Below are 22,529 nucleotides of genomic sequence, written 5' to 3'. Positions count from 1 at the left end.
TATTCCTATAGTTTCTCCGTGCCCTTTTTCTGTCATGCTTAGCTAGCCTACATCTCTGATTAAACCATGGGTTTCTAATCTTCATTTCATTGTTTTCCTTTTGGACACTGTTTTTTCACTGTTTTTTCACTGTTTTTCCCTTTGTGTGTGTGTGTGTGCGTGTGGTTTACATGTCAAGTCATTTTCAAGGACGGATATGTTACATGATATAGGAACGGTTGTATAAATTTGAGTAATAGCCTGTACAGAACATCCAACATTATTGATAATTCGGTTCATAAAATATAAATCAGTTGGCTTTTGTACATTATGTAATCCACGAAGTTTCATGCAAAAGCATTTCATTTACTGTATTAATTACTTTTAAGTTATGCCCTTGAAAAATGTAATGAAATGTTGACAATATATAGGTATTCTCTTGCTTATATTTAATTTATTCCCTATTTTTAAATTGTGGATAAAGAAATTATAATATACGTTAGAAGAAAAAAATCGATTCTACTGACAGTAAATAATCAGGTAAAAAGCAGACAAGAAATTCTAAAATCACGTTTATATAACGTAAAGTAACCAAAGCTTTCACTCAGGTTTAAAAATAGAGGTGACCCTCAGATCTTCCCCCCACCTCCCACCCCCGAAGAGCAAGCCCCAGTAATCGTAAACTCCCCTTCAACCCCTCCTCCCCCTCCCCACCCCTCTCCCCACCACTGCCAGCAGCACTCCTCATGACAACATTCGGTTCTCAATTAAATGAATCACATTCCAAAATAACATAGTATCTTATGTCAGAGTAATTATCTATCGCAAGAGAAATTTCCTTGTTTCATGTGTAACTTATATCCAAAATATTATTTTAAGATAAATGATTGCTCGTGTGAGTAAACTGATAACATTTCGTTCAAAAGAAAATTAAAATATTTTAAATTTTTTACATGTTTTGGCTGTAAGAACGTTGCTTTGACACAGCACCGGTTGTGGCATGAATACGTCGAAATTATCACGGCTGAAAATGTCATGTTTACAGAGAATCAGACATGCTACTCTTTTTTAATTAAGTACTTAATGCATCGAATTAGTCAGTACATGAATGATGCAAGCCAACGTCTTTTTATAATTAAATGGATAATGTGGCTCCTTTTTTTATTTTAACATAGCTAAGAGTAAGCGGAGGACAGAGGTTCCACATCCTGCCTACCGTCACGTTTATCCACAGGCGTATGCAGATATTAGCAAGTCTGTTAGATATGAGAGATGAAGCTGACATTGATATAGTTAATTCATTATTATCCAGTTGAGGCCGAGTTAAGACATGAGAGACATGAAGTTAAACGCCTCTTTTGGTGATGGTTAAGACTATATTCATTGACGGTGACTCTGAGCTGTCTAGCCCACATGTCATCCAGAGTGGCAGATTTCTATCGATCAGAAGAAATCGGCGAATATTTCAAATTTTGAACATAGGTTCGTTGTGTGCCTTGTCAATTCCTCTTAGATTCTTCCACTGTTGATATCTTGTCCCCGCTTCAGCACTTTCACTCAAGCCCAGGAGCAGTCTTGTGGCATATTTCCATACATTCAATAGAATTAATTTTAATGTCATTAAGTATTGCGTCAGTTCATCAGTTGGACGGTTTCTTGTGTTACATATCGAAATCTTTGTGACCAAATTAATTAAAGATAAAGCGATATATGGCTGAGTAACGAGAGAAACAGAGACAAAGACAAATATAGGGGATAATGAGACAATGGCTGTGAGAGAAGGAGCAATGATGCACATAAAAATGCTTCCTTAAAATTAGAACAAACATCAAAGACGTTACAGAAGGCTAGGCAGGAGAGAGCCTACATATGCAATGAAGACATGGCCCCCACCACCCAGTAAAATAATGCAGGAATGGCATGGGTGTTGGACACCTTCATTAACATTCTCTTACTCCTTAGTACCTCCTCCAACCTTGACTTGATCTAACTTCGTTAATGCTATACACGTAAATGGCGCACGGAGGAAAACGAGGACATGTAGCACCAGGTAGGGGAAGGCTGCTTAATGAGGCCGGTGTGTCGGAGTTACAAGGAGTTAATATGTAGTTACATTTAAGACCAGGGAAGGTAAAAAAGTAATATTGTGCCAGGAAGTTCAAGGGAGAGCCAGGGAGACCCTAACACTGAGATATAAATTAAAAAATGACTAATTAATCAAAGTAACACTGGCAGAGCTCAGTTTTCGTCACATAGAGTCCCTGAGCTTCATCTAACACTGGTATCATCAGAAAATAAAGGAAATGATGTCGGAGGAACAAAAATAAAAAAACAGAGCAACGGATAAGGGAGGAAAAATGTAAGAGATTGGAAAATGCAGAAAAATCATAACTATTAAAACTGAGTAAGAAAAGAGTGTTGTAACTTAAGCAAAAGAAGCAGCATGCAAGGAAAGCAGAGCAGGTCAGTAATCCAGGAAATCACCCAGCCTGCAAATAGCCATTCGAATAGTAAATCAAGTCGCTAGCAAGCAATCAACCAACCTACTCCGCCAGTATGTCAGACAGCCAGCCTGTGTCAGCCAACATCCCAGCAAACGACACAGCGAGTCAACCAGCCAGTTAATTATCTAACATACAACCAAATTTAGATTCAGCCCATCCTCACTGTATCACAAGAGCCTAAAATACTGAGTTAATTATGGGCTCTTCCATACTACCTTCAAACAACGTTATAATTCCTGGTGACCTCTGCGATATTAACATACATAAACTCTCACCAATTTTAAGAAACGAGGAGTCAATACTAGGCAAAACTCAGCTATAAGTTTATAACATGAAAAAATTACATAATTAAATAAATACTAAACAATGGATTATCTATTTTTTAAAGCCATATTGGCTCAAAATCAAATTGCACCAAACGAACAGTTACACAATCAAACAAGAACAATTGTTTGATTGATGAACATCTATACTGCCTCATCCCGTTCGTTAAGGATTTTAGCATGGTAATTACTGCTAGTATTTCCCCAGCGTTGCTACGGTACGGGCAGCCAGGAACACTGGCAGAGGGGAGACGAGGGGTTAAAATAAAGGGAAGAAGATAAACGAAAATGATGGGAAAGAAGAAGGGAGATTAGGAGAAAAACGTTTTAGGGAGAGGTATGAGACAGGGGTTGACATAATTAGTCTAGAACCGACACAGGAAAAAAAAGTTAATGTTAATAGGGGAATAACACAACACAAACAGGTGAGGCGAGTGGTACTATTTGGCGGGGGAGTCGGGTGCTTGCCTAGGGAGGGGAAAGCCCACCCCGCCAGTCCTATCCCACACTTCCTCTTCTTCTCCCCACTCTCTATAAAGTATTCTCGTTCTCCCCATTTCCTCCTGAACTCACCCTCCCTCCCAATCAATAACTCCTCTAACCCACTACCTCCCTCTCTCGCATACACCCCTTTCACCCACACTCCTCTTCCACTGTAACACCACATCTTTCCAACACACACCCACGTCCGACCAACACACTCCCTCCTTCCCTGATTTCCCCCACCCACCCAGCAACCCTCTACAGAGCAAGGTCCCTCTCCCACTCAGGTACCCCTTCTCACCTGGGTACCTCCTCCCTCCCAGATACCCTTCTCCCCCCCCCCCCCAGACACCATCTCCCCCCCAGACACTTCCCACCCAGACACCTTCTACTACCTCTTTTTTTTCTTTTTTTTTGAGTAAAGAGGAAGGAGAGGCATAGGTTAAGGGAAGTTTAGAAGGGGGGAATACAGTGAGAGGTATGAAAGCAGGCGGGCTAAGCTAAACTTGCTCTCTCATGTCATGGAGCTGTTAGTGTGTGAGAGGTTCTTCACATGTGTTTCACCATATATGGATGTCTACAGATGAATACTGTGTAGCATTCATATATATACACTCCGATGCTTCCGCACATGTTGTTCTGTTTAAGGCTCTTTATTATTATTGTTTATTGAGTTATTCATACATACACATACATATATATATGCCTATATACATATGCATATACACAACTTTACACATATACATATACATGCACACATACATACACAATTTTTTCCAATTATTGGGGGAAGGATTTCTGGTCAGTATTTCATCTGGGAATTATGTACTGTGGGGCGGGGTGGGGGTGGGGGGGTTCATCTAGTGAATCGCGGCTCTTGGGCCACCAGCTGGGGGAGCGGGGCGTCTCATCTTGGAGTAACCTGTCTAACATTGGGCTCTCCAACATTTCGATGGTGTTCCACACCCTGATGTCTTGGTGCTGCAGTCTGATGTTTAGTGGCTGTAGGTTCAAGAGCTCCTGGAGCTCCTGGATTGTCTGGTAATATGGTGGACGGTGTTTTGCTGCTCTCCTTAGCGCCTTATTTTGTACTGCTTGCAGTTTCTGCATGTTAGTTTTCTTTATGGTGTGTAGTGGTACTGGGGGATACTCTAGATGCGGCCGAACTAGAGCCTTACATAGGTGGATTTGAATGTTTTTACTGAGGCTCCGGAATCTCCTCAATTTTAGTAAGGCTGCTTTGGCTCTGTTTAGTCGGTCCCTTACATGAATTTGTATCCCTGTTCTATTTATCATGAGTCCCAGTATTCTGCCTCCCTCCGTATATTGGATCGGATGGTTGTCAAGGATTATAGGGTCCGGGTTTCTTTTCGCAATGTGTATTATCTGAAACTTTTGTTTATTGGTCCTAATTTTCCATTGCTTCCCAAAGGTGTTTATGAGTTCAATTGCTGCCTTGATCTTGGTCTTGTCGGCTAGTAGCGGCTTTGATGGTCCCGGTTGGCAAATTATTTGGGTGACATCGTCTGCGTATGTGATGTATTCTCCATGTTGGGGTTGGGGTAGGTCAGCTGTATATATGCTGAATAGAGTCAGGGAGAGGTAGCTTCCTTGTGGTACTCCACATTTCAGTTCCATTACTTCACCCTCCCCTTCATTCCCAGGCTCTACCTCCTATCAAGGATCCCCCTCTCACCCAAATACTCCCTTCCAATAAAACACACTATTTTTTTTGGGGGGGGTGAGGGAGGGGAGTAAAGAGGAAGGAGATGCAAAGGTGAAGGGAAGTATAGAAGTGGGAAATACGGTGAGAGGTATGAAAGCAGGCGGGCTGTCCACCATGTTGACACGATATGTGGGTGTTGGCAGCTACGCTAAGCCACCCACAAACCCAGGTCCACCCGGTCACCAAGACAGCCGCCCCCACCCAGACACCCTCCCCCCACCCAGACACCATCCCCCACCCAGACACCCTCCCCCACCCAGACACCCTCCCCCACCCAGACACACTTCCCCACCCGGGCACCCTCCCCCACCCAGACACACTCCCCCACCCAGACACCCTCCCCCACCCAGACACACTCCCCCACCCAGACACCATCCCCCACCCAGACACCCTCCCCCCACCCAGACACCATCCCCCACCCAGACACCATCCCCCACCCAGACACCCTCCCCCACCCAGACACCCTCCCCCACCCAGACACACTTCCCCACCCAGACACCCTCCCCCACCCAGGCACCCTCCCCCACCCAGACACCCTCCCCCCACCCAGACACCATCCCCCACCCAGACACCCTCCCCCACCCAGACACACTTCCCCACCCAGACACCCTCCCCCACCCAGACACACTTCCCCACCCAGGCACCCTCCCCCACCCAGACACCCTCCCCCACCCAGACACCCTCCCCCACCCAGGCACCCTCCCCCACCCAGACACCCTCCCCCACCCAGACATCTCCCAGCTAAGGAGGACGCTTCCTTGCAACAGGCTGTTAGGGGAATCCCCGCGAGTCCTCCTTAGATTTTTAAATAAAATATATATAACAGGCTCTTGTCAATGTATATTCTTATCTCTCGCTCCTGCCATACGATCATCAGAAGTTTTATTACCCATTCATGTTTCTCGAAATAATTATGGTTTTCGGGGAGATCCATATTTCCACACCACACCCGTTCGCTGAGGGGTGGGGGTGTGGTGTGGAATTTAATTTAATAAAATAGCTTCAATCAAATCAGAATCAAGCTTTTTCTGTAAAAATTACAGAATAGTTAATTTAAATGTCCTAGTATGTAGTGATATTCTTCATTTATATAATACTTATAATTAAATTTATCTTTTTTTTCATTTAAAGTATTTTATTTTAATTCAATATGGTGGTGGATTAAATGATTACATTAGCTTTGATAACTAAAAAGTCATTATCACCAGAGCCCTCGATTAGATAACGGTCATGATAACCATTTTTATATAATAACCTTGATCCTAAGCGACGTCAGGAAGAGGAACATAGTATCAAACTAAATTCACGTCAATTTGGTGGTTTAACTGACCATTAATTAGCGTCTGGGTTGATGGGTTAGGTGGGTTGATCTAGGACCTTAGACTCATAATTCGGCACTTTCTCTCGATTTGACAAACGTCATATATAAAGTGGTTTTGCTTAATAAGAAGTTTCCGACTTTCACCAACCAGTTTAACGTACCGAGACCGATGCTCATAAATCACAGATTGTGTGTAAATTGAGTTACTTAATTCCACTGAGTTAAAGTTGATCAATTTGGACACTAGTGTTGATGGTGGCCAGATTAAGATTAATTAAGTCATAATTGTTAGAAGCTCCAGTAACCATATGAGTTTCAATCAAGACCAAGGAGACCCTCGGGTTTACACCAGGTTAGGTTAAGTTTGGTCACTATTCATGGTCGTCCCCTTTTTATTGAGGGTAAGTTGGGAAGTGTGCCCCTATTAGCATATCCTGATAGGAGGCTTCTCTTTTCCAGGCTATCAGAGGAGAGCCCGAAGGTAAATGTTGCCCCGGAGGGTGCTCCTTAAAGGAGCACCCTCGATGGATACCAGGGAAGTAGTGACGCCACGGCGCCGCCAGGTCACGTCACATGCCGACGAGTTCTCATTAGCTGCGCCCTCGGCGGCAAGCCAGTCATAATTCTCACATTTCTGGAGACAACGTCCCCAATTCCGTCCTGCTCTGGCAGGAGCCTCTCCCTCTGAGCCCGGGCGAAGCCGCCATGTTGATTAAAGAGGCCAGCTCATGCCGCCCCAACCCAACTTAAAACAGCAATTACTCAAATTCCTGGGTTTATCCTCTTCTCAAGCATAGCTAAACTAATTATGGGATTCTGGAATATTTACAGAGGAAAGTACGAGCCTTTATAGGTAGGAAAGGAAGGAAAGTGAACAATCAGGGGAAAAGAGCCAAGCCATTACGACTATAAAGCACGGTTAAGGCAATCAGGAAAACGAGTTGGGACGGGACGGGGGTTAAGGAATGGCGCCCAACCACTTGGTCGGTTGGGGATTGAACGCCGACCTGTATGAAACGAGCCCGTCGCTCTACCGTCTATCCCGGGCGGGGAAAAGAGTGTATCTTGAGGGTAAATGTAACGATAAAGAGAGATTATATATATATATATATATATATATATATATATATATATATATATATATATATATATATATATATATATATATATATATATATGTATATATATATATATATATATATATATGTATATATATATATATATATATATATATATATATATATATATATATATATATATATATATATATATATATATATATATATATATATATATATATATATATGTCGTACCTAGTAGCCAGAACGCACTTATCAGCCTACTATGCAAGGCCCGATTTGCCTAATAAGCCAAGTTTTCATGAATTAATATTTTTTCGACAACCTAACCTACCTAACCTAACCTAACCTAACTTTTTCGGCTACCTAACCTAACCTAACCTATAAAGATAGCTTAGGTTAGGTTAGGTTAGGTAGGGTTGGTTAGGTTTGGTCATATATCTACGTTAATTTTAACTCCAATAAAAAAATATTGACCTCATACATAATGAAATGGGTAGCTTTATCATTTCATAAGAAAAAAATTAGAGAAAATATATATATATATATATATATTATATATATATATATATATATATATATATATATATATATATATATATATATATATATGTCGTACCTAGTAGCCAGAACGCACTTCTCAGCCTACTATGCAAGGCCCAATTTGCCTAATAAACCAAGTTTTCCTGAATTATTATATTTTCTCTAATTTTTTTCTTATATATATATATATATATATATATATATATATATATATATATATATATATATATATATGTATATATATATATGACAATGTCAGACCACGGAGGAAAAATGAAACAGGAATTTCCTTAAGTACTTTCTTATAATAATACATCTTCAGAAGGAGTGATTTTACAGATCACAATCTGTATATATATATATATATATATATATATATATATATATATATATATATATATATATATATATATATATATATATATATATATATATATATATATATATAATTATAATAATCGTTATTATTCGTCTTGTTATTATGACTCATCATCTGCCTTTAGCCCTTTGCCTTGCCGCTCCCATTCTCACTCAACACTGATGCACCTGCGGGAGTGAGATGGCAGACCAATACGGCCAACAAAGTCTAATAAGTTATTATGTCGAAAATCACCGCGGAAGATCGCAAGACACGAAAACGTCAACGGCATCATCAAGAGGAGCCTCACCACAGCCCGCTGCCAGGCATGAAGAGAACCACACATATACAGACCCAATGACACTCAGAAGCATCCTCATGGGGTCATCATGCTCCCTTGGAAGTATGACGAGCTAGTGGTATGGGACTACACACACGTATCCACACTGGTTAGTAACCTACCTTAAATCCAGTGCAATCGGTGATTTACATAGTTCCACTAAACTGTTCTCCCTTTTTACCTTTTCCTTTGCCATGATGGTCCTCTGAAGAAGAGAGAGCTCCCGATTCTCTCTGACCTCCTCCTTCCGGGCTTCCATCTTCACCAGTTTGAGCTGCCTCTCGTGTTCCTGCTTGAGTTTCCGCACCTCCACCATCCTCTCCTTCTCCATTGCTGCCTTTGTCGCTAGCTCGGCCTTCAAGCGTTCCTTCTCCTGGCGAAGTGCTGCCAACTCACGCCGCAAGTGCAACAGCTCAGCCGAGGACACTACCTCCATGCTCTGTCTGTTCTGTGGGTGAAAGAAATGTCGTGGATTAAGAACGAGTTGTTGTTCACGTGGACGAGAAGTGAAGGGTTGGTGATTGTTGTGGTAGTGGGGATATCAGTGGTGATGGTGATTGTTGTGGTAGTGGGGATATCAGTGGTGATGGTGATTGTTGTGGTAGTGGGGATATCACTATGTGGTAGTGATGGCAATAGTGCCCATAGTGGTGACAATAGGGCCCATAGTGACGGCAATAGTGCCCATAGTGGTGACAATAGGGCCCATAGTGACGGCAATAGTGCCCATAGTGGTGGCAATAGTGCCCATAGTGGTGACAATAGTGCCCATATTGACGGCAATAGTGCCCATAGTGGTGACAATACTCCCCCATAGTGGTCGCAATAGTGCCATAATAGTTAGTGTGTCGAATAATTATTAAAATATTTCTTTAGTAATGTAGATTACTACTATTGTGACAATGTTATCGACGAAGTTGATTGTTTAAACGGGGATTATAAGGCAATATTAAGACGGTAAGGAGTTCATTTAAGCATATATTGAACACATCAACCACCAGCCACATCACTAAACAGTTATCCTGCCGCCATCTGCAGGGGATCTACCCTCAATGCTTGACTTTCCTCTTATATATCATTACATTCTCATTAGCTTGCTTTTTATATCTGTTTATAATTTTGGCAAGTTTTCTCCCCGTTGTTCTCACCTTTACTCTAAAACCATATTCATAGACCACCATTCCAATCTTTCCTACGTGTATACACAACAATATATATGCACACTTTGAACGTTGGCTCTTCCTTTCTCTCGGTTTTATTTCATTTTGTTCTCAGTCATAATTAAGCTCTCCTTCACTCTTTCTCCGTGTTTTATTTTTATTATTCTCCTTATTTATCCTCCCATCTCCCCATCATCTTCCTGTGCTCCTCTAACCACTCACCTGTTTCTCTCGCTGCGCCATCAGCTCCCGGCATCTCGAGTTGGTCTTCTCAACTTTCATTCGAGCCTTGAGTTCTCGGATCTTCTCGTTCTTGTCATGGATGATCTTCCGCAGGTTGGCAAGTCGGGATCGCATCACTGACATCGCTCGTATCGCCGACGTCAGCTCCTGTGTTGGAGACGTAGATTCGCTCTTCATAGACATTGAATCGTACTCCAAGGAATTTGACTCCTGCGAGAACGGCGTCTCAATATGCCTTTTTAAAGAGACCGTCGATTCCTTTTCGTAGGAATTACAACGCAACCAGGAATGGCGAGATCTCAGGCACTTGTGTTCACGATCAGGAGATTCAAGTTCCATATTGGTGGACAATCTATGCCACTTGGTTCGCGCTTTCTGCAGAATAGGCCTCTCCAGTTCCAACTCTCCGTGATAAGATATCATTGCATTACCTTGTTGATCCTTGTTGTCTCCACCTGTTGAGTTACTGTCCTCTGCATCCTTAAAAGATTTTGCAGTAGATGATATGGATGTTTTGTCTGTTTCTGGTCTGTCCGTGTCTGTTTCATATGTATCTGACCTGTCCATGTCCGTTTCATCTTCGTCAGTTTCGTTATTTTCTGTATCTGCAATATCTGTTTCATCACAGTCTGTGTTTCCCAATTCAGTTTCGTTACACTCTTTTTCAATTTCGTCTGCCGATTCAAAGTTCTTGTCTGTAATATCTGTTTCGGAGAATATACTATTATATTTTTCATTGTCATTAATTTCTGTATCGCTATCATTAGCTCCATTAAAATCCGTTTCGCAAGTATCTGTTTCGGCATTATCTGTTTCATTTACTATCGAGTTTCCGCGATTGGTTTCGCTTGCGTCAGTGCTGTTGCACTGTGTGTAACTGCATGTTTGTGATTTATCTAAATCATTTTTTTCCTTCAAAAACAAATCAATTTCCCTCCAACCAGTTCGGTCATAGTCTATAGTAAATGTATCTCTGACGTAATTTTCACTCAGGCTGAGCCTTGATTCCAGCGTTATTCCATCAATTTCTCTCAAATCAGCGTAATCTTGGCTCCGGTCCTCCATATCAATTGCATTACTCGGCCTCAAAGTGGACTCCATCTTGCCACTGTTCTTAGCTGTCTCACTGACGCTGTCGTTATCGAACACATCATTGTATTCATCGTTTTCTGTGGCATAGTTATCGCATATACTTTCCTCATTTCCTACCTCGTTGTCATTTTGAGACACCCCATCGAAGTCCTCTAAAGATGTATCCAGGCGGGAGGTGTTCTTGGAGCAGTACTTGCTCTTGTGCACTTCCCAGCAAACCTCTGTCGTGTAGTTTTGGTTGAAAGCGTGGGTAAGGCCCTTGGTTGCCTTGCCTTTAAGAAATGATTCCGAGGGCGTCGTGTCATTTGAGGACGTGCTGGAGGCTGTCGCACTGCCGAATTTTGCAACGGAAGTATCCGAGGAGAGTAAGGAGGTGTGGCCGCTAATCTCTTTATGGCTAGGACTTCTTAAATTATCAGATGGTTTAATTGATGCTGTGGAGGTGTAAATCATGGCAAATGTTTTCAGTTGGTCTTCCATGATTGAATGGATAAAACTTTAGTTTTTCATATTGTAAGAAAATATGTAATAGGAATACTATTACGTTAACAACGTAAACGTGACAAGAAAACAATTTGGTCAAAATTTGCTTCTTGCAATAGTTCGAAATTGAATTTAAAACAATAATTATTAGTCCAATAGTCTTTTAAATAACACGATTTCCCAGCAATATATGAGCTTCTTGCTGTTTAGCGGCGACCAGTGCCCGTGTCCTGGGCCTCCTGACCATGCCAGCTGCATGTGTAGGGAATTCCTGCAACAACAATTACTTTCGTTGTCAAGGAACAAGACACGCTGTATCATGCATTTTATCACACATGTACAAATATTAAATTAATCCAGATTTCAATTAAAGTGTTCCGGATTCAGTGACATACGCTACAATCTCATAGTGTCGTTCTGTATTGACACACACTGCTCACTACTCTCCAACTTTGAAATCGAATTCTTATTTCATTTCGCAGAAGCCGTTTGCTTTCATTTTTACAACTCGCAATATCCAAAGAGAGTTATCACATATATGATTTCTATATATAAATATATACTTTAATTACCCATTAAGAAATTGGAAGACTGTATTTATAAATAAATTACATATTTCTACTTCATTCCTTAAATTATCATCATTTCAATCGATATTTTTTATTATGGCACCAATATCACAGCATGACCTTCAATATAGCTCTAACAGGTATCCCGTAACCACATATTTCACTCGATTATAATGATGGAGTGATGAAATCATCACCCCACCTCCGTCACTGCCAGTCCCATACTAACCCAATGGAGCAGTGGCAGGCTTCACCTTGTGGGATGCCCGGATACGACGCCGGTGACCATTTTTATGTCAGGTATTAATCTACGTAATACGTTAATTATGCTCTCAGGATTTTATTTCCATCTATATCTTAACAAAGGAATAGATTTTACACGGTTCATTAATGGGTACTAAATGAATAGTTGGTGGAGAAATGACAGCAGGCATTCAGTATCCGGCAACTGTCCACCCACCTGTTTACCTGTCTCTCCCTCCTGTATGTTACTCCGTTGGTCTTTCCGGCATTTCCTCAAACTGTCAATATTGCATGAAAAAGCAATTCATTTCCACGTTTAAGTGATAACAAGTAATAGCGTATCATAGTTAATTATTATTTGAACTTATCGTAGTAAGTTCAAATAATATATCGAGTGACAAGACTGTTGCTTGAACTGTTGTGTTGTCTAAGTGACACCTCTTTCCAACCCCGACATAGTGCACTCTCACCTGCTACCCAGACACACAGGCTATTCCTGTCACCCACATACCCACCATACCGGTACCCTCATCATCCACATACCCTTCATACAGGTACCCTCATCACCCAACACAGGGACCTCCAACCGTTACCTAACTCTCACCCCACCCCACCTCACCCCCATTGGAACCTCCTCACAGCACCCACCTTCAGACCATCACACAGGTACGTTCCCCTTCACCAGCCTCCCCACCCCACAGGTACCTTATCTCTCACCTCGTCACCAGATCACAGAGATACCACCATAACCAACCTTCCGTACTCACACTAACACCCACAGCCCCGTACCCAGCACTTTTCATTATAGATCTTTAGTGTTTTAGCTGTTTAACATTTTCTATTTCACTGAAGCACAGACTTAACTAATTATAATAACGTTATTCATTAAAACTAATAATATTGAAAGCTTCAATCAGAATTCTAAATAGCACTGGAACTATGTATTCCTGGTAACTAGGCATTATAATAGCTAAGTATTCCTCGCAACATTGTGTTCCTGATATATTTTTCACCTGATTAGTTTTATTAGTTACCTCTTTTGAGTATGTGACAGGTGTCACATCAACCTGTCCTCCCAATAGAACATCGCATTTTGATGTATACTCTACCCAAGGCCTGAAATTGTCATACTAGAAAATGGTAGCGGTTCGCGAAATTGACATACTGTCCCGTTTTCTGTTTTGGGTCCTCAGGTAGGTTAGGATAAGGGCACTTTAGTACGACAGTTTCTTTACGTTGGGAAACCTTAAGAGGGCGAGCTGTCTCATGATATTTGATTTAAATGTGTAAATCTATACCCATAAGAGAGAATGTCTGCTTATTCCTAGGCCTAGTATATTCCTTATTCCTAGGCCTACTATAGCACATATATGAACTATAATAAGTATCAGATAGTGGGAAAAAAGAAAGAAAAGAAGGAAAAAACTTTTGAATGGAAGGGGTAGAAATCGTCAAGGCATTTACGGCTATATAACACTTGGATGGGGTCAGGACAAGGATTTGGGATGGAACATTGGGAAGGAATGGTGTCTAACCTCTTGGACGGTCGGGGATTGAACGCAGACCTGAACGAAGCCAGACCGTCGCTCTATCGTTCAGTCCAAATTGTTGGAGTTTTAAATTTTGAAGATACAGTCTTTTTATTCTTCTCGAATAAAGCAATTAATTGTTTAACATTGTGTCTAACATATAAGAATGCGCATTTGTCTAATGACCTTTTTAGAACGCCCACCGTTACAATTTATCGGTGGATATACAAAAGTTTACTGTGAGCCTGACCTATGATCAAGACTAAAGTATTCTTTGTTAATTGGCCAATAAACTAAAACTTGACCAATTTAGCATATCTGTTTATGTGCTTGCTTAAATAACCCTAAAGAGTTTGATCGGGCTTAAGCCACACCCCAAACCGAACACATCTTGTTACACACAGAAATCACAGTAGCGTGATGCATCAAATTAATTCATTTGATGCATCACGCTACTGTGATTTCTGTGTGTAATGAAGTAAGGATGAAAAGGGAGAACAGTCTATTAACACAGCTCGAGTGCATGGGGGAGTTGTGTAAAACCCTGGTTTGTTCCTCGGAGATGCTGCAGGATCCAGTAAGTTCAGTAGAACTTCGGTTTCAACTCTTTTTACCATGTCGTAGCTCAGTCGATTAAGGCAGCGTCTGGAATGCTCTCGGGCGCAGGTTCGAATCCTCTTTACGGCCCTTCTGGATTTGTTCAAACACATCTTGTGTTATTCATTATTCAAGAAAGAAGACGAAGCTAATCACAGGAATTGGAAGCCTCCGTTTCGAAGAGAGATTAAGAAAGTATCATTTACATCCTCTAGAAATGTGAAGATTAAGAGATACATGACTGAAGCATACAATTGTATTTTACATATATCAATATAGAATAGAACACGAAACAGTAGATAGAAATTGGGTGAGTTTTGATTAAGAAAAGACTGTGTAACCCTTTTTATAGGAACGATTTTAGATTTATGCAATAAATTATTGGGTTACATAATAATAGACGTGGGATTGCTCGATTGTTTCAAGTGTAGGTTAGACATGTATGTGAATAAAATTGGACTGGTATAAATTGAAGCCGTCTCGCAAGGGCCGATAGGCTTCCTGCGTTCTCCACTATTCTTATGATTTCACTTACATTTTGATACCGCTTGTGGTATCCTCGTTTAGATCTTCTTTAGGAAAGTATCACATCTGGTTTTTCCTGTTTCATTACTACTTCTGGTATCAATTATGTATACCAGTCTTATGTTATGGGATGGCTTTCCTTGAAACTCCTTGTTCAAGTTCTGGTTAGGTGAATTGTCTCTTTAAGTACATAATGAATATATTTATTGAGTACTTCCTTATCTTTCTCTGTATTTTTACCTTTCTTTTCTTGTGTAGCCAAATTCGTTAGTCATTCACAGATATCATCTTGGTTGTGTGTTTAGTGTTATTTTGTGTAATTTTTATAAATCTTGGAAATCACACAAAAGTGCGAAAAGAAACACAAGCTGGTGTATTTTAGTGATAATTTTATTGATTGTAAATATTCAATACAAGGCTCAAGCTTCCAGTGTCGGTCTCGCGAAGAAATCCTCGCCATGACCCATAAATTAGATAGAAAACGGGAATATCACTCGTTGCGTGATGAGGCTCAATGCTCAAAGAACCACGACTGCAAATACAGTACTGTTACCTCAGTAATAAGGGGGATAATATGTTTATATTTTGTACATGTAAGAGAAGAAATCCCATGAATAGAAAACAAAAACATCAAACATCAAAACTGGGTAAACTGCCGGACCTAAAACCATTTTATGTAGAATGATTTACCAATAGCGAGCTTAGGATAGGCAAGTGTCGCCCAGTAATGAGATAATAGAGCAAATTGTTTTCCATCATCCTTACATAATAATGACTAATAGATAAATCACTCATGTCTTGACTCTTATTCAAGCCCGAACTCCTTCAGTGTGTAGTACATTAATAGAGAAAAACTTGGTAATTATTAATATGTCATTTAAAAAGCATGAGAGCCAGCACTTTTCCATGTAGAGTAATACCTCTGTCTTGAACCATTATCTTAGACCTCGAAGAACGCAGACGCGACCTCTTCCCCCGGTAGCGTGTGCGCCTTCGACAATAAACTTGAGCTGTCGACCGAGGAGGATCTAGCCAGAGACCGCGGGGCCGCCATTAATGAAGGAGGCGGCGACGAAGGCCACCTAACCAGCCCAGGAGGCTTCGGCTACATCCTGCTCGGTTAACTCTTATCACTAGACGTGCCTGACCATCGCCTTCTGACCCTCAGTGAAATAACCACTATTTTGAAATCAGTACCAAAATTGTTTTTTGTTTTTTCCAAACGTTTTTGGTTTATAACTTAGAGGAAATTGTAACATATGAATCAAAACTTGAACATAGCAATAAACAATATACATTTATATATTATTTCAATCTATATATATAATTTCTCCTAAATCGCATTCATATAACTTCCCCGGTTTTATGAATGGCGAGTAGGGCATGACACCCAACGGAGATTCGAATTAATCCATAACTACGTTTGACATGAAAACAACAGGTATAAACACAAATGGAAGTACAATATCACACTTCGATTACACATCTAGTCGATTCACACAATATCGTTGTGTAGCGGGATAGTTTCAATAGTATATTGTATACACTCTACATGAAAAAGCCAAGTCCAACACTTGCCCTAGAGGAAATAACAATATTTCATAACAATTATCCTCTAAAAGAAGGAACAAGTTTCACCATAACATCCAACAGATGATCTAAAATAAAATGAAGTAAAATTTCAGTTGCCCGTCCCACAGCTGCCCCCTCTTTAAGTTTTCTTTTACAAATGGCTCAGCTGGAGGGGAGGCTCGCGTGGAACTGACAGCACCCGTGCATGCATGATACTTAAAAACCAATCATATGTAACACACGAGAATAAGTACACATATTCATTTTTAATTCATATTCTGAGATAAAACCACATACTTTTATTCTAGTCAAATATTAAAGTGAATTGTCATCTAAACCACTTAACTTTTAGGATTAACTAATTATTAATATATATATATATATATATATATATATATATATATATATATATATATATATATATATATATATATATATATAATCTATATAGAGAATGTCAAGATTGTAAACAAGGATTGAACATTTCTAAGATCATCTACTACTAGGAGATGTGCAACTTATATTCTAGGGTTTTATGTGTATTTGTTAGGGAATCTTCACAGGGGGGGGAAGTGCTAGATGAATCACTACATTAGTTTTATATTAAATAAATTCTGCCCACTACATGTTGTTTGAGCTACACACCACCAAGCGTTCACTAGAACGCTTCGGGACTACTGGTTAACACGAGAACAAACCTCTAATCTGAGTAAGAAGGCAGTTTACAAGAGCTTTACACGTCTGAAGAAGAATGGTTGTACCCTTGCAGTGAAATATGTGATAAAGGTATCGTATGAAGGCATTCAGCAGCTTTTATACCCAGACACATAATAAAAGATCTTACAAATTGCTCTGAATAAAACTAAATATTAACTACGGGTTATTGGCTCTTGTAAAAGCTGTACTTCTCCAGATTTCAATAATCTCAGACGGGTCGCTCTAATGTGTTTCTTACAGAGGAAAGTTGATGATACAAAAAAGTCACATGCTCAGTGAAAGACCATTATCAGATTGTTCAGCTGCTTTTCGCACTTGCAAGTGAACCTAGAAACTCAGGTAACATGTAAAACACTAGTTTGTCTTTGAAGAAATTAAATATGCATTTTATCACTGGAGCTCCGGATCTCTAGCGAGTAGCTGCAATAGCTCCACCTTGAGACGACCATCAAAATAATAAGATAAAGGTCTTGAGCTTGTTATGAACTTGAGTGAAAACATATACGCATAAGTAATAGTAGTCACCCCAGCGGTCAGTTGACCCAATCAAGGCGGTGCCCATCTAGATCCTTCATCCGTTATGCATCTGTCAAGCCAATTTGTTAAAAGATATGAAGAACGCGAATAAGATGGTCTCTCGCATAATGATATATCTTGAACGTTCTTATCCCGACTTGGGATCCTGGAGAAAACTAAATTAATGATTGTTAATTCTACGAAATATATTGGTCAAAACTGTGCAGCTTTTGTAGACTTGATTATGGTAGCCGTCCTCGTGAGAAGACTACACGCTGAACTCTTCCTATTGCATAAATATACTTAGGATGCATATATGTATATATTTGTATATATGTATGTATAGGTAGAAAGTTCCAATATTCATACCAAACTGGACAACTACAAGTAATACATTCTAGGAGTAGAAATGCTTCTGAAGAACTATATTTCCCGCTTAAGTTTGACAATCTAGATTTGTGTTTAATAATAACATATCTAATATGAAATCCCGCATTGTTCTACAAATATTTTGTATATTTTGATAATCTACACCACCGTACAAAACGGGTTTCATAGTAAATAAAACGACAAATGAGATATCACAAACCAGCAATGAAACCCTCTCGAAACTTTTTCTTCCTAGACTGCTGGGAACTTGAAACCTACGAGACGTATCGTAGTGGTTTGAAACTTTCGAGCAAATCCGCAATATAGAACAGTAATCTATATCTACATTAGTTATAGTTTCAGGAAAAAGTCACAAGGTCTGCATAGAGGATGGATATAGCTGAGTGTAATACTGTGATGATGTGTGCAACGAGTACCGATTTAGAATGAATCCGATACACTTATTAAGGTACCAGTTAGTTAAGGGTGATACAAGCTTAACCAGAGTAAAGCAGGTTTGATCTAGGTAAAGTCACTCCCTCTGCAGCAATCGGAGCTTCACGTGGTGATCAGCTGTGCAAGAAAAACAAGCATGAGTGATCATGACTTTCATAAAGTCTGACATTCGCGAAAAAAAAATATATTCATCTTAAACCATAAATAAGTGACTTCTCTGAGTATTATTTGCAAATTAGGACAAATTATCTCAAATTATGAGATAATGACAAATTATCTTGATTTTTGTGCATACGTTATACTGAAGACGAAAAGGTATTATGCAAGTTAGCATAGTATGTATCATGAAAATGGTTTTCTACGCGATTTTCTATTGGCTTAGAGTACCTTAGGTCAAAGGACAAGAAGAAAATGTTCCCAATATGAATTGAAAAAAGCTCCGTTATATACAGTCCACCACAGAACTGTGAGAGACCCACCATCCACTCTAAGCATTTTACAGCTAACATTAAGCCCTGAATAACTTGATAATAAATCGGCTTTAATTGATCAAAAGGGAACAATGATGAAGATGCAGAAAAATCAGCCAGATTATTTCCCTGGTCCCTATCGCATATGTGATCCTACCTTTGAGCTTAATCAAATTTGTTTTAATTTTCTTACTCTAGTATGATAATGGATTTAGGAGAGGCCCTGACAATCCCTCCCTAGATGCTAACATTATCGATTGTTTGCTATAATTTAGGCCAAGCTCTTGGAGATGTCGCCCTCGAGACAGCACTTGATAATATCCTTGAGGACGTTCCTGATGACAGCCATGATGAAGGCGTGAAGGGACGTCATCCAGGCTAGCGAGCATCTCAGGTGACCTAGTCGACGGTTTCTATGGCAACAGTTGTCTCAGACTTAGTCTTCGGGTCCTTGGAGGGACTTGTTTTGGGTGCGGCCTGGCCTCCAGGTGAAGCTGAAGCAGATCCGGTGGCACTCACAGCCGACAGCGCGCTGCCACGCCTGCCTCCTGTAACGTCCACTGTAATTTACTCAGTCAGCTCTAAAGAATCTTCCATGGTTAACTACTCAAAGGCCTACTCCTGTCACCAGTTCAAAAGTCTTCTCCTGCCTCTAGTTCTGAATACTATATCCTGTAATCAGTTTTAAACCTTCCCTCGTTTCTCTAAGAAACATTCCTGCTGCTTACCGTATGGCCTATTGCTTCCTATTCTATGTCCTCCTTACGTATTCTATAACAGAGTCTACTTTCGTTATAAATTTCTGGGGCATTATTTTGTGACCAGTTACCTACTACTGTTTCTTCATACCTATACATAGATTAATGTGTTTATTTAATTAATAAGAAGAATAAATATATTACTCAGCATTCGAAATTTATTGAACATCTGACATCATGTAGACATCTCCATTTACATCATAATATTACATTATATCGGAGTTTTTTATTCAAAGGTAAATTTGTTTACAACATATTTTTATATAATATCAGTGATTTACGGCAAACAGCAAAACCTGTTCCTTTAACCCTTAGTACAGTCGGGTTTGTTTTCGACTCGCAATCAGGAATTTTGGGTTCGATTCCCGGGAGAGAAATAAATGGTTGGGTACGTTTTCTATCATCTAATGCCGGTTCACCTAACAGTAAATAGGTGCACAGGAGTTAGTCAGTTTGTTGTAGGGTTGAATCATTGGGAGGGTCAGTAGATCGACCTAGGAGGAGAGGGGGGGGGGACCTCGATATAAGTCTAACATGTATATATTCACTGGCTGCCTGTCCCCGACACAAAGAATTATTATTATTATTGATGAGAAAATCCGTAAGAGCCGTGATGTGGGTTCGAACCTATGCGGTGGGTGTTCCCAGGTAAACGCCCTAGTCAACTAGGCCACGACATGATAAAAAGATTGCAACCTTGAGTTCTACTGAGCTCACAAGGGTTTCCTGAGGCTTCTACTGAAGTCGGACCAGGATTTTTACACAATCCCATGCACTCTGCCTCTGTCATCCTGGAATGTTCTACCTCTGACGCTCTTTTTTCCAATACACAGAGAGTAATCAGTTAGTGTGTAATTACATTACATAACATCAAGTTAGTGTGATTATTCTCTGTGTATTGAAAGAGGAGCGTCAGAGGTAGAACATTCCAGGATGCAACCCGTTCTCGCACTTTCGTATAGTCAATATTGACTTATAAAATGCGTGAATATGTGACATACTAAACATAATAGTTTACCTTGAAAACCTTCATAGAAAACACCGACCTTACCTAGCCTTCTTATTATGTTAAGATAAGCATCTTATTGCTTCGTAATTACAATTATTACTTAACCTATACTTATAATAGGTTAAGTAATAATTTTAATTACGATGCAATACTATGCTTATCTTATCATACTAAGAAGGTTAGGTAAGGTCGGTGTTTTCTATGAAGCTTTTCAAGGTAAACTATTATATTTAGTATGTCACATGTGCACGTATTTAATAAGTCAATATTGACTGTAAGAAAGTGCGAGAACGGGTTGCAGGATGACAGAGGCAGAGTGCATGGGATTGTGTAAAAATCCTGGTCCGACTTCAGTAGAAGCCTCAGAAAACTCTTGTGATCTCAATAGAACTCCAGGTTGCAATCTTTTTATCATGTTGTGGCATAGGTGACTAGGGCGTGTGCCTGAAATTTTTAATCTCACTTTTCGGTCACATTTAACAACATATATATATATATATATATATATATATATATATATATATATATATATATATATATATATATATATATATATGCAAACAAGCCTGAATGGTCCCCAGGACTATATACAACTGAAAACTCACACCCCAGAAGTGACTCGAACCCATACTCCCACAACTGGTATGTACAGGGACGCCTTAATCCGCTTGACCATCACGACCGGACATAAGGAAGTGATAGCCGAGGCTATTTGAACCACTTCCCCGCCGGCACTCGGATGGTAATCTTGGGCATAGCATTTTATCAAATCACCCCATTCTTTGGGGCACACGTGAGGAACACAAATGCAAACAAGCCTGAATGGTCCCCAGGACTATATACAACTGAAAACTCACACCCCAGAAGTGACTCGAACCCATACTCCCACAACTGGTATGTACAGGGACGCCTTAATCCGCTTGACCATCACGACCGGACATAAGGAAGTGATAGCCGAGGCTATTTGAACCACTTCCCCGCCGGCACTCGGATGGTAATCTTGGGCATAGCATTTTATCAAATCACCCCATTCTTTGGGGCACACGTGAGGAACACAAATGCAAACAAGCCTGAATGGTCCCCAGGACTATATACAACTGAAAACTCACACCCCAGAAGTGACTCGAACCCATACTCCCACAACTGGTATGTACAGGGACGCCTTAATCCGCTTGACCATCACGACCGGACATAAGGAAGTGATAGCCGAGGCTATTTGAACCACTTACATACCACAACTGTACATACCAGTTGTGGGAGTATGGGTTCGAGTCACTTCTGGGGTGTGAGTTTTCAGTTATATATATATATATATATATATATTTATATATATATATATATATATATATATATATATATATGTATGTCGTACCTAGTAGCCAGAACGTCCTTCTCAGCCTACTATGCAAGGCCCAATTTGCCTAATAAGCCAAGTTTTCATGAATTAATTGTTTTTCGGCAACCTAACCTACCTAACCTAACCTAACCTAACTTTTTCGGCTACCTAACCTAACCTAACCTATAAAGATAGGTTAGGTTAGGTTAGGTAGGGTTGGTTAGGTTCG

General features: G+C 40.1%; 2 protein-coding genes across 18 annotated transcripts in view; both read right to left on the bottom strand.

Moving 5' to 3' along the window:
• The window catches only part of LOC123762528 (peripheral-type benzodiazepine receptor-associated protein 1), a 289,954-nt gene extending 277,550 nt beyond the window's left edge, over positions 1-12,404 (bottom strand). For all 14 annotated transcript variants that reach the window (XM_069332422.1, XM_069332412.1, XM_069332416.1 and 11 more), the window contains exons 1-2: positions 10,039-12,404; positions 8,838-9,104 (exon numbers count right to left, since the gene is read on the bottom strand). In XM_069332422.1, the coding sequence (XP_069188523.1) occupies positions 8,838-9,104; positions 10,039-11,631 (1,860 nt within the window). In that variant the 5' untranslated portion in view covers positions 11,632-12,404. The remainder of the gene's footprint in view (positions 1-8,837; positions 9,105-10,038) is intronic.
• A 3,065-nt stretch (positions 12,405-15,469) lies between these two features.
• Positions 15,470-22,529, bottom strand: part of jus (julius seizure) — a 102,514-nt gene continuing 95,454 nt past the window's right edge. For 2 of the 4 annotated variants that reach the window (XM_045749208.2, XM_045749210.2), the window contains exon 7: positions 15,470-19,757. In XM_045749208.2, coding sequence (XP_045605164.1) covers positions 19,597-19,757 — 161 coding nt within the window. In that variant the 3' untranslated portion in view covers positions 15,470-19,596. The remainder of the gene's footprint in view (positions 19,758-22,529) is intronic. The other 2 variants (XM_045749211.2, XM_045749209.2) reach the window with 1 other exon arrangement.

This window comes from Procambarus clarkii, chromosome 27 (genome assembly GCF_040958095.1).
Source record: "Procambarus clarkii isolate CNS0578487 chromosome 27, FALCON_Pclarkii_2.0, whole genome shotgun sequence".
Lineage (NCBI taxonomy): Eukaryota > Metazoa > Arthropoda > Malacostraca > Decapoda > Cambaridae > Procambarus > Procambarus clarkii.
The sequence above is the reverse complement of the archived record's forward strand: the minus strand, read 5'-3'. Positions and strand labels throughout refer to the sequence as shown.